The 19437-nt window shown below is 43.3% G+C and overlaps 1 protein-coding gene across 3 annotated transcripts in view; it reads left to right on the top strand.

Moving 5' to 3' along the window:
* Positions 1 to 17774, top strand: part of LOC144694493 (STE20-like serine/threonine-protein kinase) — a 160926-nt gene extending 143152 nt beyond the window's left edge. For all 3 annotated transcript variants that reach the window (XM_078564981.1, XM_078564980.1, XM_078564979.1), the window contains 5 exons: positions 110 to 234; positions 610 to 798; positions 3602 to 3727; positions 5977 to 6090; positions 11041 to 17774. In XM_078564981.1, coding sequence (XP_078421107.1) covers positions 110 to 234; positions 610 to 798; positions 3602 to 3727; positions 5977 to 6090; positions 11041 to 11187 — 701 coding nt within the window. In that variant the 3' untranslated portion in view covers positions 11188 to 17774. The remainder of the gene's footprint in view (positions 1 to 109; positions 235 to 609; positions 799 to 3601; positions 3728 to 5976; positions 6091 to 11040) is intronic.
* Positions 17775 to 19437: the final 1663 nt, after the last annotated feature.

Here is a 19437-nt window from a genome sequence, read left to right as displayed (position 1 = left end):
TAACACTGAGAGGGCAAATGTGAGATTGTTTTGTGTGATGTGGTTTGAGTGATAGAGTTGAGTGACATAATAGAGGGATATAACCATATTTTTGCATCTTATTTTTTAGCCAGAGAAGCAGCAATCTGGGAACTGGAGGAGCGGCACCTGCAGGAAAAGCACCAGCTTCTGAAGCAGCAGCTAAAAGACCAGTACTTCATGCAGAGGCACCAGCTCTTAAAAAGGCATGAGAAGGTCAGCCTGCAATATGTTATTCACTGTGTTTGTGTGACTTTCTACAACTGTAACTTATCTATACAGTCATCAAATGTGACAGAGAGTTAGCTGCTCCAGGAATCATTGGAAACTGTGAACTGTCCCAGAAAGTGTCCTAAACTTCAGTAGCACACTTCATCCCCCTTTGCTTTCTTCATTGTCCTTTCTGTCCTACCCTGCCCTTTACCCATTCTTCTCCCTTCACCCAGTCTTGCTTTCCCCTTTGCCTCTTTGTACAGCTGTCCTGTATTTGCCCTACAATGTTACCTCAAAGCATTTCACACCAGGAGTAAATTTTTTTGCAGCGTATTGACTTATTTTGTAGGCCAATAGCCTGTCTGTCTTTGTAAACAGGAAATGGAGCAGATGCAGAGATACAACCAACGACTTATTGAGGATCTGAAGAATCGACAAACCCAAGAGAGAGCCAGGTTGCCCAAAATCCAGCGCAGCGAAGCCAAGACTCGCATGGCCATGTTCAAGAAGAGTCTGCGAATTGGTTCCTCGAGTTCACCAGAACAGGACCGGGAGAAGATTAAACAGGTGAGGGAAGGGCTGCTCCACAATGTGGATTTCCCTGTTCTTCAGACCAGCAGTTCTTAATCATCAGCACAGGGGGAAATTATGACACAAAAATCACAGGAATCAGGAACTGAGAGAATATTTAGGCCCTAAGTTCTGGAATGCCCTCTGCTACAGCTGTCTGCCTCTCTTACTCCTCTTTCCTAATTTCTCCTTATGTGGCTCAGTGTCATATTTTGTTTTATAACACTCCTGGAAGTGCTTTGGGATGCTTTACTACATTAAAGGCACCATATAAATATAAGTTGCTGCTGTTGAAGTTAGCAAATTGTCTGTTGTTTTTCCTACATCACAACAGTGACTATACTTCAAAAGTATGCCATTGGCAGTAAAGCACTTTGGGATGTCCTGAGGCTGCTGTTATGATTCCAGCTGATGTTACAACTGGACAAGCTGGATCCCAGGGTGGAAGCCGGCTTGTTTAGAAATGTGGAGAGTGGCTGCTGAACAGAACCACAGGAGCCAGTTTATAAACTTTTAACAAAAGAATAAAACATTTATTAAACAAGAAAAGATGAACTATATTACAATACTCTTTCACCCATAACTATACCTTTGCAGATTTATACATAGTTATAAGGATAACACAAGTTACAAAAGCTATCTTATACTCTCATGTTCACAGTAAGTACACAGTCCATGTAAACCAATAGGCGACCTGTGGTCAGGCACACCACACTCTGAAACCAAGTAACCAAGTGACAGATGCCACCCAAACAGATGCTATGGATTACCCTTCAACTCCTCTCCCTGCCCTACCCCCCACCGCAACCACCACCACCCAAGACGCTTGCCATGAACCAACCGATCTCAAAGAACTCTGTCTTTCACACGAGTGTTTCCAGTCTCCACTCTCGAAGAACCCGCTTTGGATTCTTCTCCCAAATGACGCTTTCTCTCAAACGCCTTCCACAATGGCCCATCTCCAGGGTTTTGAACTCTCCTTCCAATGTTTCCCTCCCCTGGTTCGCCACGTGCACTCAAGCTTAGCCTTCCATTCACACTCTCAAATATTCAGCCATGCCAACAGAACACCACTGCTTCACGTGCCCATGATAAAGAGTTGCAGACCTTCGGCTGTCTCCTTGGATCTTCAGGCTCCTCACAAGCCTATTTTGCTTTAAGTCTGAGTTCTGCAGCTTTCTCCCTTTAAGCTTGGAGCCTTCCTCTGCTCCTCACTCTTAACTTCAATTAACAGGACCTTTTCCAGACTCCTGTTCTTCCTCTGACTAGAAAGTCTTCTTTGGACCCCTCCTTTCTGTCTCACTCTTTGGTTTTGGGACCATTTGGTTCTTTTGGGAAATCTGCTCTCTCTGCAGTTCTCTCTACTGTGTCCAGCCTCTCCTGGCTTGTGGCTTCAACTGAACTAAAATTGCTTTCTGTTTCTCCCTGCCTCTGTGTGGGCTTCTTGTTGCTAAGCAACAGCTGTTTTTTTCTACTTTGTTTTAACTTCCCTAAACCACTGCAAGAGTCCTAAAATTCATTAAAAATACAGGCATACCTTTTAAAGTGAAACCAAAATTCAAGCTTCCCCCTTTCTTAACTCACAAATACAGAAACACAAATTGAACTTAAAGCTAAAACTCGTTCCTAACACCCACAATTACAAGTATAACTTACTTAAACTATTTCTAGTTCCTTACACTGTGAAAGAAATATAGATAATGGAGCAGAAGGAGAGGGACACAAAGTAGTCCAAAATTGGGATGTTGGGTTAGAGAAGGTGGCAGAGACATAAGGCATGAGGTCAAAGATTTACATGTGTCCAGAGGGCATTTGGCTTAGTGCACTGGAGGGAAAGCTAGCGTCAATTAGCGAGGACAATGTGGCAGAGTAGAACTTGCTGTTGGATAGGATGTGGGTCGAGTTGAGAGTGCCACCAAGGGCAGAGAGAGCGCACACTGAGAAAACAAAAGAGAAGCTACTCACCTTCACAATGCTTGCTGCTCCTCCAATCAGAGACTCACTGGTTATCCTATCAGCAGCAAATGTGGGAGTGAAATGGCCTGTGATTGGAGGAGCAGCTCCTTGCAGAGTCTTTCTTTGAACTTATCCGTATTTTGAACACTGGCTTTTCGGTAGGACACAGAGCCTTGGCAGGCTGCATTGTGGCCAACGGGCCGTGGGTTGGACAAGCCTGATGTAGGTCATGGCATGCAAGGATTTCTCTTTATTATGTCTTTGATCTGTTTTGACTGACTCTATGCTGTAGCTTCATAAGCTGTGTTGGTTGTATTTTTAGTTCACAGTGGAACTTGAAGCAGACTGCATGGACTTGAAGCAACTATTTGGCATTAATCCGAAATCCAATTAAAGGATTTTAAATATTCCAATAGATTGTTACTTTGCTCTTAGAAAACAGGTTAAAATATTGGTAAGAGTGAAGTGCTGTTCAATCTACCGATTTACTTTACATCCTTCTAATTTAAGTATTAGCATAAATTCAGTTTTGCTTCAGCCTAAAACATATGGTTTGTCAGTCCCGTATTATTCTGACCATTAGACCAGGAGATCATGGTGGGCACCCTGTACATCTTGCTGGTGTAATTTAAGGTTTGATGCCACAGGGTGCCACCCAGTTGTTCCATGCATAAATTGTACGAAGAATGGCTAGCTTATGGAATCTAACTTATTGTGAAGGTAAATAGTGTTAGAAGAAGCTTGAATTGTGATAGCGCTGACTAGCTCACTAAACACAGTGAGTTTCAGTTACAGCTGTTGACAATTTATATACACAAGTGCTTTTTATCACTTTATTTGGCAGTTTGCTAGCCAGGAGGAGAAGAGGCAGAAAAATGAGAGGCTACAGCAGCACCAGAAACATGAAAACCAGATGAGAGACCTGCAGCTCCAGTGTGACGCCAATATTCGGGAATTACAGCAGCTACAGGTAAAATTATAGGCTGGCACACAAGTATCATTTTTAAACCAATGGACATTGCCCACTCATTACAATAAGTGTGAATTCTCTTTCCATGCAGTGTAGCTTTCTTGCTGTACTGACAGCCCTTTATTAGAATTTAAGCATTTTCAGGACAGGAAGAGTTTATTGGGCTGAAATAAACCCATCTTTTTCTTTTACAGATCTCAACCCCAAGATTCTCCCCATATCCCTCAATCCCACCTCCTACACATAGCCCTCAGCCTCAACTACCCACCTCCTCCCAATATCCCTCAATCACCTTCCCATATCCCTCAACCTCACCTACTCACTGTCTCCCCACATCCTTCAATCATACCTAACCACATTCTCCCCTTATCCCTCAATCCAACTTATCCGACTCCTCCCTATATCCTTCAATCAGCTTCTCCCCATATCCCTCAATCTCACCTACCCACCTTCTCCCCATATCCCTCAACTCCGCCTACCCACCTTCTCATCATATCCCTTAATCCCGCATACACACCTTCTCCCATATCCTTCAACCATGTCTACCCATCTTCTTCCCCATTCCTCAATTCCACCTACCCACCTTCTCCTCATATCCCTCAATCCCACCTACCCACGTCCTCCCCTTATACCTCAATCCCACTTATCCATCTTCTCCCCCACATCACCATCTAAATATTATAAACACCCAAAATGCAAATGTGCTGCATGTACAGGGTGTCGTAACCATGCTTTCAAGGCAGTGCTTCTCAAACTGTTTTGGTAAAAGCGTCCTTTTCAAATGCAATAGTAACAATTGAACACTCCTCCCCAACCTCCCCAATTAAATAATAATTTTATATAATTCTCATAATATGAAAATTCTGCATGTTTTAATGTTTCAGCATTTTAATATTGCTTTCATAAAATAGGTATTAGTTATCTGTATCAATGGGAGGTGTGTCTGCTTTTCCTTGCTGAGTCTGTCTATCATTGGCAGAAGCACAGAAAAAACATTTGGAGAGCAGGGGTTCTAGGGAAGTACAGCATGGAGACTGAACCCAGAGAGAGCAGGAAGCCAGAGAAAGCATTAGGGGAGCTCTGAATTCATTAAGCATTTTTAAGGCAGAGGTAGATAGATTCTTGACTAACGAGGGAGTCAGAGATTACCGGGGGTAGGCAGAAGGTGGAATTGAGGCCACAATCGGATCAGCCATGATCTTATTGAATGGTGGAGCAGGCTCGAGGGGCCGAATGGCCTACCCCTCCTAATTTGTGTGTTTGTAAGTATATAAGCACGTAGAGACAGGGGAGGGGGAACCCTGTGGGAAGTGGGGAGCAGGAGTATGGGGATGGCGGGGAGCAAGAGTACGAGGAGAGGGGGCAGTAGTAGCATGAGGAGAGGAGGCATCAGGAACACAGGGAGAGGGGGGAGCAGGAGTGTGGGGAAAGGGGGGAGCAGGAGTGTGGGGAGGGGGCAGCAGTAGCACTGGGCAGGTGGGAGAGTAGGAATGCAGGGCAAGTGGGGGGGTGTGGAAGAGCCTGAGACAGGCAGGTGTGCTAGAGCAAGACTGCAGGGTGGATGGGGCGCCAGTGTGTGCTGTGGCTCTCAGGAACCATAACCCTCACCATATTCATAACTGAATACCAGTTAGAGAGCGAGATACTCTCAGGGAACTTTGCAGTTCCTGCCTGCTCCGTCTAATGGTCACCCATTCCTTCTTTAACTGCACACACTTAAGCTGTGGGGCGTTCACCTCCTGAAAGCTCTCAGCCTTGCAGATGTACCACAGTGACTCAGGTGCTGCTGAAGTTGCTCCAGATGATTTCATTTCCTGCATATGTGGTTGACCAGGGCATGAGAAAAGCCCTGGGTTTCCTGCATGGTACATTTAATGCGACTGAGATAAGCTGCCATTCCTCTATTTTAGACTACTAACTAAACTTAACAGAAATAAGACTTAAGATTTAAGAAATATAAGATTTAAAAATTAAAGCCTCAAACTTTTTAAACCCTATTTAATTATATCTTTATCCTAGCTCCTTACCTCTAAGCTTACTCCCCATCATCTTAGTTGCCTCAGGTTCTGCCACTTCTTCCTCTCGATACTGATTCTCGCATCACTCTTTCAATTTTTACCTGTGTTGAGTTAGTCTCAGCTCCTCCTCCTAGTCTCAGGTCTCCACTGCCACTGTGCTTTGTGTCTCTTCGCTCATTTCACTGAATTCTGGTGTTTTTTTGTTATTTCTGTTTAATCTTCTTCTGGCAGAATGAAAAGTGCCATTTGCTAATTGAACATGAGACACACAAGCTGAAGGAAGTGGACGAAGAGCACTGCCAGGAGCTGAAGGAGTGGAGAGACAAGCTTCGGCCCAGGAAGAAGGTACAGAAACCGCTGAAGTATATTTACATGGATTCAAATGTTTATTTTGCTGTGAACATTTAGATAATTGAGGTAAGGATTGTTGGTAACCCTGAGTACCAGTTCCAGCGTTAAACACTCCCGGATCAGATAAAATATGAGTTAAATAAAGAGCTGGATTCCTTCCTTTTTGTCCCAAAAATGTGAACCTCAGTGAGGACCTCCCACCCACCACATCCAGCACCTTTGTGCCCTTGTTTTCAACTCCCTGCACCAACTATCCTGGCAGTCTGTGAGTCATATTCCCAATTTTTGCTGATTGCTAGCAATTACAGTAAACCAAGAATTGTGTTGAAACATAAACTCATTAATCTCAGGGAAGGCTTTCATCCCCTTTAGTCTGACCAATATTTAGAGCCAGGTTCAAGATATAAAGGGGGGGTGTTATTATTAGCTATGCCGTCAAGTCCCCATTTTTTCAGACTCTTCTTGTGACAGTATTTTCATGCAAAATAGGCTAGATCGGGATTGTCTGATTTAAAGGAATAAATTTGTGAACCAGAGTAGTCTATTGTGAAGGTGAGTAGTTTTGCGCTGTGACCGTAGTTCTGAGGCTAAACCAATTTGGGCAAAGATGCTGCTGTCTGGGCATGCAGGTAGCTTGAGTCATTACAGCCCCACACAGTGTATACCGGGAGTTTCCAGGGAATCATCTATGCGTCTGCATTGAAAATTGAGCATTTCAAAACCATTTCTGCATCATTATTCCTCTACTCTCTTTTACTGTCCTAGGCCCAACCATCTTCAGCTGCTTCATCAACGACCTTTCTTCCATCATAAGGTCAGAAGTGGGGATGTTTGCTGATGATTACACAATGTACAGCACCATTCACAGCTCCTCAGATACAGAAGCAGTCCATGTCCAAATGCAGCAAGACCTGGACAATATCCAGGCTTTGGCTGACAAGTGACAAGTAAGATTCATGCCACACAAGTGCCAGGCAGTGACCATCTCCAACAAGAGAGAATCTTGACCATCTCCCCATGACATTCAATGGCATTACCATCTCAGAATCCCCTACTATCAACATCCTGGGGGCTACCATTGAACAGAAACTGAACTTGACCAGCCATATAAATACTGTGGCTACAAGAGCAGGTCAGAGGCTAGGAATCCTGCAGCGAATCACTTACCTCCTGACTCCCCAAAGCCTGTCCACCATCTACAAGGCGCAAGTCAGGAGTGTGATGGAGTACACTGCACTTGTCTGGATGAAGCTTGACACCAACCAGGACAAAACAGCCTGCTTGATTGTCACCCCACTCACAAACACTCACTCCCTCCATCACCGTGACAGCAGTGTGTATCATCTACAGGATGCGCTGCACCAAGCCTCCTTAGACAGCACCTTCCAAGCCCACGATCACTACCATATAGAAGGACAAGGGCAGCGGACACTTGGGAACACCACCACCTGGAATTTCCCCTCCAAGCCACTCACCATCCTGACTTGGAAATATATTGCCGTTCCTTCACTGTTGCTGGGTTAAAATCCTGGTACTCCCTCCCTAACAGCACTGTGGGTGTGCCTACACCACATGGACTGCAGCTGTTCAAAAAGGCAGCTCACCACCACCTTCCCAAGGGCAATTAGGGATGGGCAATAAATGCCAGCCCAGCCAGTGATGCTCACATCCCATCAACAAATATTTTTTAAAATCCCTTTGTTCTCCTGTTTCTATTTCCTAATAAACCTTTGGAAATCCCCAGTGGGAATCATCCTTTATCAGAGCTTTTTGTAGGCAGAAGAGGAGAGCTGCTGGGGGATGCCTGTCAGCTCAGGTTGTTCCTCATCTGAGCCACTGATATCAATTGTAAATAACTGCTCTTTGTGGTACCCACAAGTTATAGCCTGGTAACTGAAAAATGACCTGCTTGTTCCTACCTCTGTTTCCTGTCCATAACCAATCCATAAGATAACCTTCCAAGGCACTTCATAGAGGCGTTATCAAAATTTATACTGAGTCATTTAGGGTGATATTAGGACAGATAGGTTTGAAGGAGTGCCTAAAAGCAGTGTGGGGGGGCGGTGGAGAGAGAGAAAGGCAGAGAGGTTCAGGGAGGGAGTATGGAGTCTGCAGCTGAAGGCACAGCTGCTGGTGGCAGAACGATTAAAATTGGAGATGCTCAAGAGGCTGGAGTTAGAGGAGTGCCAACATCTGGAGAATTGTCGGGTTGGAGAAGGTTACAGAGGTCAGGAAAGACGAGGCTTTGGAGGGATTTGAAAACATGGGTGAAAGTTTTAAAATTGAGGCAATGCTGGACTGGAAGCAATGTTAGAGCACAGGGGTGAAAGGTGAACAGGACTTTGTGTGAGTTAAGATACCGCAGCAGAGTTTTGGAGAGCTCAAGTTTATGTAAAGTGGAAGTTGAAAGACCAACTAGTAAAGCATTGGAATAATCAGGTCTGTAGGAACAAAGGCATGGATGAGGGTTTCAGTAGCAAATGAGCAGAGCAGTGTCAGAGAGGACGATGTTAAGATGATGGAGATAGGTAGTCTTGGTCATGGTATGGATATGTGGTCGGAAGGTTATCTCGGGCTCAAATATAACGTCAAGGCTGTGCATGGTCTGATTCTGCATCAGATAGTGTTGGGGTAGAGGGTTGGAATTGGTGGCTAGGAAACTGAATTTACAGCGGGGACTGAAGGCAATTGCATCAATCTTCCCAATATTTGGTCAGAGGAAATTTCTGCTTATCCCAGCAGTGGATGTCGGCCAAGTGGCATGATAAGTCAGAAATGGTGATGCCTGATTGGGCCAAGATGCCACTAACCATACCTAAAGGCATTGGTATTCTTGCCTGTGCTAGGTAGGTATAAGGAAAATAGCCATCTGCTGTAGCTGAAACCAGCCTGCATCTCCTCCAAAAGACACTGCAACACTGACCTACGGGACTATTATGATAGAGTAACAACTGAGCTGACGCTCTTTCAGTCACCTCCTTCAGTATCACTCTATGACTCCCATCAGCCATCAAACAGGGTTGGGTGCAGCGTTCATTCTTACACCTGCAAATTGAGTTTTCATTCCCTTTACTTCTGCCTTTCATATCCTAGCCCTCTCTCCCTACAGCCTTTGCTAAGGCTGCTAATGGACTGAGATATCTCTTGAGCCTGTCCTGCTGTTTTGACCGTTTTAAATTGCCTGCATTTCTTTAAATTTCACCGACACTGCATTCTCCCAGTCTTGCCATTGGTGCACTCGCACGACACATCCAAATCTGCACCTGGTGCTCTACATAATTATAATAATGAACTGGCTATAGTAAGTTGGGTTGAAACAGCACACTTCATTTTGGATGAATTTTGCATTGTTTATAACCAAACAGGATTAAACTGCACTCACATCAAAAATCTATCCTTAGTGTGAATTAAGTTTCATTCATTAAAGAATTATGTTGGACCTGCCTCTTTTAAGTCTGCGCATTGGGGATTTTGATATTGTTGCTTGGGATGTGGACTCGCATCCAGCCAAGATAGAGAGGTGAAAGTTCTTCTGTCTGAGCTGGTCTGTGCACTGCCCTTTCACCTCAAAACCTGGATCAGTGGTAGACAGAGAGGATCAGAATCTCTTCTTCTGCAGTACTTTGTAGTATTCACTTCAAACACTGTGAGTAGATTAAATTTCTTTGCAGTCAGCACTAATGTACTTCGAGAGTCTGCAAAAGTGAAAGTGTAATTGTGAAATTGAAGTCTGAAGCATCTCATTTTCAGTGCAGAATAGTGTCTTTACTTTTGACACATGATCCATAACTACTTCCTGAGGACACGGAATGCAAAGTGAAATGAAGCAGATCTGTAGGACCAGAGTTCACCTTTCTAACCTTTGCATACATCCGTTACTGGATGAGCAGATATTTTCTCCAATTAAATATTGGGAAGACTGGAAGCATTTTGTTCTGTACCTGCCCCAAACTCCATTCCTTAGCTACAGATTCCATCCTTCTCCTTGGCAACTGCCTGAGACTAAACCAGATGGTTCACAACATTGGTGTCACATTTGACCTCGAGATTAGCTTCTGACCTCGTATTCATGCTATTACTAAGACCGCCTGTTTCCACCTCCATAATGTCGCCTGACTTCACTCTGTCTCAGCTCATCTGCTACTGAAACCTTCATTGCTGCTTTTGTTACCCCCTGACTTGACTATTCCAATGCATTCCTGGCTGGTCTCCCACATTCTACCCTCTGTAAACTTGAGGTCATCCAAAGCTGCTGCCCATGCCCTTACTCTCACCAGGTCCTGTTCCCCTATCACCCATGTGCTCACTGACCTCCATTGGTTTCCAGTCAAGAAAAGTCTTGATTTTAAAATTCTCATCCTTGTTTTCAGATCCCTCCTTGGCCTCGCCCCTTCCTATTTCTGTAATTTCCAGCCTCACACACTTATCCACGTTCATTTAATTCTAGCCTCTTAATCATCCTTGATTTTAATTGCTCCACAATTGGCAGTTGTGGTTTCAGCTGCCTAGGCTCTAAGTTCTGGAATTTCCTCACCTACTCCCCACTCTATCTTGCTTCCCTCCTTTATGCCACTGGTTAAAACCTCTCTCTTTGGCCAAGTTTTGGTCATCTGACCTAATATCTCCTGATGTGGCTTGGTGTCAGACTTTGTTTTATAATGTGCCTGACTTTGGGATGTTACATTATGTTAAAGGTGCTAGATCAATATAAGTTTTATTGTTGCCTTAGCAGTCACAAAGTATATGTCTCAAGAAGGAAAGGGCACTGAAAGAGGCCAGTAACTGAACTGAGATCTCTTGGAATATACAGCTAGTTCACATTGAACTCATTTCCCTTTTTCTTCCAATGTATTTGTGTGTAACTCCTTTGTACCTGGGCTGTATTTACTGTGTCAAGTTGTGTTTCATTTTCCATCACTAACTGTTTGTCCCGATCCATTTCAGGCATTAGAGGAAGAATTTGCTCGCAAACTGCAGGAGCAGGAAGTCTTTTTTAAGATGAGCGGGGAATCTGAATGCCTCAATCCATCTACGCAGAGCCGTATTTCCAAGTTCTACCCTGTCCCAAGCCTACACTCCACAGGATCCTAACTGTGGGGCTACCAAGCGCTTCCTACTCTTTCAGTATAACATACTTCTAGTAGTACTGATCCAGTAACCTGCAGCAAGGACTCTTGGCTGCCCCTTTACCACCTTTGAGTTTGAAGACAATCAGCATGTGGCTGTTTGGATTGAAAGTTTTTTAACCTTATGAGACTGTTTGTTTCGGGAGGTCCTGGATAAGTTACATGACTTGATTTCCTGATGATCCAATGAGAAACACAGACTGGGAGCTGTGTGTTTATATCACTAATGGCACCATTTTAATCATTTATAATACTCTTACCTATTTTTGGTCCACTCGTCTTTTGGTCAGACAGCAGGGGAATAGGCTCCAGGTTCCTGCAGTGGGTTACAGCGGCTCTATGCAGAGAGATATGCTGGAGGGGCCAGATCATGTTCTGATGAAATGGTGACAATTGTCTGATGGGTCTGGGAGTGGAATATTACTGCATGTCTGAGGGCTTCCATTGCAATTAGCAGGTTTCAGTAGGTATTGCAGTTTGCTGCATTATTTTGAGCAATCTAATAGTTTATGTATCAATTAAACCTGTAATAAGTGTTTCCAAAGTTCATTATTTGCGCCCAGTATTTATTCCAGTCATTTAATTGCAGAAAGTTGGAATTGAATTGCAGCAGAACTTCTGCAGGACAAGGTGTCTCCTGACTCCCACGAGGTTACATTTCAACACTAGCTAGCGTGGACAGTTCAAATTCTGCCCTGTCACCTCTTGGATTGGTCGTGAGTCCATCCAGACTGGTGGGATGAAAAGGTATTGCAGAGACTCAGTTTGAGTAATCTCAACCCCCCCCAGTTTCTATGGTGTAGGTGACAGTTGACAGGTAAGGCCATTCAAGCCTTTCACAGTTTGTCAAAACAAAAGCAAGATACTGTGGATACTGGAAATCTGAAATAAAAAATGAAAATACTGGAAAAACAGCAGGTCAGGCAGCATTGTGGAGAGAGAAACAGAGTTAATGTTTCAGGTCTGTTACCTTTCATCAGAACTGATGGAGGTCACTGACCTGAAATGTTAACCCTTGTTCCTCTCTCCACAGATGCCTTCACAGGTACTTTTCCTTGTGTTGCCTTCCTGCTATCGTATTTCAGTCTTTTTGTAAGAAAGGACACAGGAGCCCTAAAACACGTAACCTGTGCTGTGACTTATGACTGTTACTGAGAACAGAATCTCTTTGAATTTAGTGTCCTCACTGAGCTAAAGCAGGTCTTAGGAACAGTAAAGGCATAATTCCACAGCACTGTTCAGTTCTATCCAAGTATAGTGCCCCACACGGTGTACTATCCCAGAGCTTGGGATTTGCATCTGAAGGAACCCAGTTCAAATTGAGGAAATTATCCATGGGCAGAATTTTACATCCCGTGGGCGGGTGCACTCCCGATCTGATCAGGAGTAAGATATTGCATGATGACATCAGGTGAGCGTCCCGACGTTATCGCGCACTCACGCGATATTTCGGTTGGCGGGCACATGTGAGAGTTGGCAACGCACCCGCCAACAATTAAGAGGTCTATTAAGGCCATTAATCAATTAATTTAATCCTATTTTTCGCTGCCCGTCCAACCTTATGGCTGGCTGGCGGGCGGGCGAATAGGCCAGGCAGTTTTTGCATTTTTTAGGAAACCCCATCCATGGGCGGGTTGAGGTTTCCAACAATAGTTTAAAAAAAAAATTTTTAAACATCATTTTTAATATGTCCTTTTTCATGTGACTGAGTCACATGTTTCCCTTATTTTTAAAATCTTTATTTTTAATAGTTTAAATTCTTCAGCTCCCTGAGGTAGCTCTGTGCCTTCAGGGAGCTTTCAGTGCACGCTCCCCTGCACATGCGCAGACTTTAGCACTCTCACTCCTCCCGGCAGCGCTGAGCTTCTCAGCGCGCCTTTCACGCTGGCTGGCCGTTAATTGGCCAGCCAGCCTGAAATCGCAGTTAGGGCCCGATCCTGGGTCCGTTTTGCAGCCATTCCTGTGCCCGCCCACCGCACCCGTCTGATGAAGGGAAATTCCTGCCCTATGTTTTGCTGGAATGATATATTCTGATATCAGCCTGGCTTAGTTGGGAGCACATGCAATTCAGTACGTTGTGTGTTCAGAAATCTTCCTGTTTCCCTAAATAACAATTCTGCATTTTAAGAAATAACCGTCCAGCATTTCCATAAATAACAAATACTACATTTCCATAAAAAACCGTCCAGCATTTCCATAAATAACAAATACTACATTTCCCTAAATAACCTTTGCTCCGTTTCCCTAAATAACAAATACTACATTTTCCTAAATAACTGTCACTACATTTCCATAAATAACAAATACTACATTTCCATAAAAAACCGTCCAGCATTTCCATAAATAATAAATGCTACATTTCCCAAGTAATCGTCACTACGTTTCCCTAAATAACCATCACTACATTTCCAAGTGATTGTTTGAAGTGCTTTGAAACATGTCTGAGAGATGTCATAGGTTGCTATATCAATGCAAATCTTACTTCATTTTAAAGTGAAACTTTCATAAATAGTGAAGTATTCTGGCATGTTAGCAGATTCTGGTGGCAGGAAGTGTTAGTGGGATCCTTCTCTAAACAGGAGAGAGGGCAGTGAGGTTTAGCACATTAACTGTGTTCAGTTCAGTTCTCCCACCCTTGGTAAAATGCTACCCTGTCTCTAGAATAAGTCACCTGAGAAGTTCTGGTGTCAGAAGAGAGCTTACATGAAGCAAACAGCCCATCACTTTTGGGTCAGGATTCTGTAATTTTCAAAACGCCAGTTTCAATAAATGACTCTACATTGCTTAATAATAACCATGGGTCTGTGCCTGGTTCACTGTCCACCCTTCACACCTGAGGCTGTGGATTGCACAAGCAAGTAACTATTATCTGCTAACCAACACAAACTCTATATATCTGGATTATTTTAATGGATGATATTTTATTCTACCTGAAGTATTTCTGCTCGTGGTTTGGGCCCGCCTTGTATTCCTGCCTGCCCCCCCCCTCCCACCTGCCCCCAACCCCCCCAGCATTGGTGAGGGCTATCAGATTGATTTTGCTGAAGAGAAGGAGATGTGAAATTGGTGAGTTTAAATCTCTACACTTGCATGTTAATTTTGTGTGATTTATTTGGGATTGTTTGGTGTTCTGTACTGTAGAGGCGATCACAAGTGAAGCTCGGTCTTTGAGGTGTTCAAATGGCATAGATATCAACATATCCTTTAATTCCCCGAGAGACCAAAAATCTGCCTATTCCAGCCTTAAGTATACTGAATGATGGAGTGTCCACAACCCCCTGGGATACAGAATTCCAAAGATTCACAACCTTTTAAGTGAAGAAATTTCTCATCTTTGTGCTAAATAATTGAACCCTTTATCATGAGGCTCTTTCCTCATGTTCTAAATTCCCCAGCCAAGGGAAACAGCCTCTTTCTCTGTGTCTACCCTTTCAAGCCCCTTCAGAATCTTGTATGTTTCAATGAGATCACTCATTCTTCTAAACTGCAGAAAGTCTAGGCCCAATTTACTCAAGCACTCATCATAGGACAGTTCCCATCAGAGGATGTTAGAGGGATGTTTCTGTGACTGGAAGTCTGTTTCCAATGGGGTTCCACATGACTCGGGCTGGGGCCCTTGCTGTTTGTGGTGTACATAATTGATTTGGACTTAAATGTAAGGGGTATGGTCAAGAAGTTCATGGATGAGACGAAAACTGGTAGGGTGGTAAATAATGAGAAGGATAGCTGTAAACTGCAGGAGGATATCAATGGACTGGTCAGGTGGGCAGAGCAGTGGCAAATGGAATTCAACCCAGAAAAGTGTGAGATAATGCACTTGGGGAGGGCTAATAAGGCAAGGGATTATACTATGAAGGGTAAGACCCTGGAAAGTACTGAAGATCAGAGGGACCTTGCTGTGTATATCCACAGATCCTTGAGGGTAGCAGGGCAGGTAGATAAGGTGGTTAAGAAGGCATATGGGATACCTGCCTTTATTAGCCAAGGCATAGAATACAAGAGCAGGGAGGTTATAATTATAATAATGTTACGAGTTTCTGGTTTTCTTTGATAGGAACTGAAAAAAACGCTAATTAGGCCACAGCTGGAGTATTGTGTGCAGTTCTGGTCACCACATAATAGGAAGGATATGATTGCACTGGAGAGGGTGCAGAGGAGATTTACCAGGATGCTGCCTGGGCTGGAGGGTCTTAGCTATGAGGAAAGATTGGATAGGCTTGGGTTGTTTTCCTTGGAGAAGCGAAGGTTGAGAGGGGACCTGATAGAGGTGTGGTTATGAGGGGCATAGATAGGGTTGATAGGAAGGCACTTTTCCCATTCTTAGAGTGGTCAATAACCAAGGGGCATAGATTTAAGGCAAAAGGTAGAAGGCTAAGAGGGGAACTGAGGAGAAAATCTCTGACCCAGAGGGTGGTGGGAGTCTGGAACTCACTGCCTGAAAGGGTAGTTGAGTCAAAAACTCTCGTAACATTTAAGAAGCATTTAGACATTCACTTGCGTTGCCATAGCCCCGGAAAATGGGATTAGTGTTGTTAGATCTTTGTTGCCTGGTGCGAACATGATGGGCCAAATAGCCTCCTTCTATTCTGTAAACGCCTATGAGTCTAACCCTTTCATTCCAGAGACCAATTTAGTTGGCTGTACTGCCTCCAAGTTTATCCTTTCTCAAATATGGAGACTAAAACTGCACAATTTCTAGGCCTGGTCTCAACAAAGCCATTCTACCATTCCATGAGTGCTTACACAAAGACAAGTCCTTGGCTTATTGTTTGTGATGCTTTACTCTGAGCTGGTTTTCTTGGCAGTTTTTTTTAATCAGTGGTGGTTTGCCATTGCCTTCCACTCTTGGGCAGGGCAAGGAGGTAGGTCCCATGTCTACTTCAGCTGGAACAGGAATTGAACCCACGCTGTTGGCATTATTCTGAACCACATGCAAGCCTCTAGCCAACTGAGCTAACCAGCCCCTTATGATTGTACTAAGAGTTCCTTATTCTTGTACTCTAATCACCTTACATAAAGGCCAACATCCCATTTGGCATCCTAATTGCTTGCTGTACCTACACATTAACTTTGTGTTCCTTGTTTGAGTACACCACTCTGAAATCAACATTTACAAGTTTCACACCTTTTAAATAAAAGTCTGCTTTTTTATTCTTACCACTGAAGTGAATAACCTCACACTTCCCCGCATTATACTCCATCTACCACTTTGTTACCCATTCACTTAACCTGTCTATCTTTCTTTGCAATTGCTTTATGTTCTCAAGAATTTGCATTCCTATCTAACCCAGATCAATTGTTTGAATGTTCCTTGTCATTTTTTTAATTTGTTCACAGGATGTTGGCATCGCTAGCCAGGACCACATTTATTGCCTGTTCCTAATTGCCCTTGAGAAGGTGGTGGTGAGCCCATAAAGGTCCAATCCAAGTAGATTTGGGGTAGTCTCAATCCAGTTCTCAATAGACCAGACCCCACATACAAACCTGGCCCTATGCTGGCGCTAATTCAGTTGGCGAGGCTATAAGATGTCTGGTATTAGAATTGGAAAATGCCACATGGGTACTGTTAGGTTAGTGTAGAGGGATCTTTGCTCTGTATTTAACCTGTGCTGCACGTGTCCTGTGAGTGTTTGATGGGGACAGTGTAAAGGGAGCTTTACTCTGTATCTAACCCCGTGCTGTATTTGTCCTGGGAGTGTTTGATGGGGACAGTGTAGAGGGAGCTTTACTCTGTATCTAACTCCGTGCTGTATCTGTCCTGGGAGTGTTTGATGGGGATAGTGTAGAGGGAGCTGTATATTATCTGTCCCGTGAATGTTTAAAATCTTCCACTTTCCCATGTTACTCCTGAAAACAACATTTATCTTGCTCCACCGTTCTGAAAACGTGCCCCCTTTTCCCTGTAAGAGCAGAATCTAAATACTGTGAAGGTGGCTTCTGCCCACATAGACTCCTCAAGCATGTGTATCATACATATAGACGTCATTGAGAATAGTAAACTAAGCAAGCAAAAGTTGACGTAGAAGGATATGTATATGTGATTTGGGGAGTGTTTTAAATTGATGTACTTCTGAATGTGGTCTATGCACTTTTCAAGTTAAGACAAGTGTGTCCTGTTGCATAATGTCCTGCATAATTGTGATCGCCTCTACAGCATTGCTGAGAGACTTGTTTTGCTTCTGAATTTGTAGCCGTTCAGGGCTCGAATCATACTGGATCCTGCGGCTCATCGTTTTATATTAATCTAACAATGAACCCCAACCAAAACCATAGGAGAATATCTGTGATCAATCACAGATCCTTTGTCCTGGATATTCCAGGATGTTACTTGGACTGTAACTGTTGGGAAATTAGTGTCTATATTTCTGATTGTAACTATAACACATGGAGGCTTTGCTACAGCTTTATATATTAGATGTTTTAATATCTAGGACTTCCTTTATTAAACCATGAAGAGAACCTATTTATGTGGATCTGATGTTCTACATAAGGTGATTATAAAGCTTTGTGTAGAAATAAGTATAAGTGTAAATAAAATTGTATTGCAGATGACATTTTGTGTTTTTATTTCTAAAGCTAGATTTTGTTCACGATACTGCAGTCTGCTGTATATCCTCACATGTCCATTGTATGAGTGGGAAAAAGTAAACAAATCATTACTTTTGAGAACTAAACCCAAATAGTTTCATCGGTAAAACTATGGGAAGATCCAAGTAGGGTATTGTACTAGAAGAGTCAGATGTGGGATCCTGGGATGACTAACCCTCTCTTCCCTTGTCTGCTCCATGTATTCTCCAAAGGAGAGCCCCTGCTGTCAGCTAGGCAAGGACCAAGTAGAGAAATGGTACTTCCAAAATGAAGGAAAAGTTGTCCGTTGAGTTTCCCCTTGATGTCAGAAGTGGCATTTACGATCTGAAGGATTGGACCGAATAAGTTGTGTTCTAAAGCAAATGGAACGACCTTCATTGATTAGGTTTGATTTAGTAAGCAGCTGAGAAGAGGCTAGATGCACTTGCATTCTTAGTTGGTAGCATTTTGTGACAAAGGGGAGAACTGAAAGCTATTTTTTGACTAAATGTGGTTAAATGTAATATTGCATGTATGTTGATGTGTATATCCACTGACTGCAGAGCACTGCACTGATTGGATAAGGAAGGGATAGCTATATTAGTCAAACTCCAATTGTGTTACACATGGAGAGCCAAGACCAAGTGCAATCTTTTGGTCAAGCAGTGATATAGAGGACAAGGCTTAGTTGGACCAGGAAGAGGGATGGGAGGATTGGAGTAATTGGAAGAGAAGGAAGGGAAAATAATGAGGGAAGATAGGGTGAGGAAAGGCAGAGAAACAATGGGAACGGGGACACCTAAAGACTTGGACAACAGTGATTCTGATCTTTGAACAGGTGAGATTTAGAAGAGCAGATATGGGGTTCAGGCTCACAGGACATTAAATGTAGTATTGCAAGTAGTGAAAAAGCTATTTGAATACTGGGTTTTATGGCAAGAAGTATAAAATATTAAAGTTGAGATGCAAGGTGAATCTATATAAAACCTTAAAAGACCATTATTGGAACGCTGCGTGCAGTTTTGGGCTCCAATCTATAAGAGCAACGTTGAGAAACAGGGTGTTGCATGGTGTGAGGAAATAGAAATATTAAGACAGACTTCAAAAATTAGGGCTAATACAAAGTTGTGGATGCTGGGCATCTGAAATAATAATACGAAGTGCTGGAAAATTTCAGCAGGTCAGACCAGTATCTGTGGAGAAAAAGAGTTAACGTTTTGGTCGAATATGACACTTCGGAGCTATCTATCTGCAGATGCTGTTTGACCTAAGTATTTCCAGCATTTTTTCTTTGCATTTGAGAAATTAAGGATGGGATTAAGGGAAGATTAGATAGAGCTATTTAAAATGAAGTAGGAAAGGGACGAAGTGGATAGAATAGATTATTTCCAGTGATTAAGGGGTCTAAAACAAGAGGACACATCTTAGAGATTTTTAAGAAAGCAGGAAAAACTACAGGGTTGTAAAAGTGGATTGCAGTTGTGGAGTCATCATGGGGATGAATTCTCTCGGGCTACCATCCGTGTATAGCTGGTTCCAATTCTGAAGCCTCCATGCTCACCATTGGTGACAGAATTTTGCTGCTTCTGTGAAGCTCAGCTTTAAATAGAGTGCAGAGGCTGCCCGAGAGCACGTTGGGAAATGTAGT

Source organism: Cetorhinus maximus, chromosome 20 (assembly GCF_964194155.1).
Source record: "Cetorhinus maximus chromosome 20, sCetMax3.hap1.1, whole genome shotgun sequence".
NCBI classification, from domain to species: Eukaryota; Metazoa; Chordata; class Chondrichthyes; order Lamniformes; family Cetorhinidae; genus Cetorhinus; species Cetorhinus maximus.
This window is presented reverse-complemented; position numbering and strand designations above follow the sequence as displayed.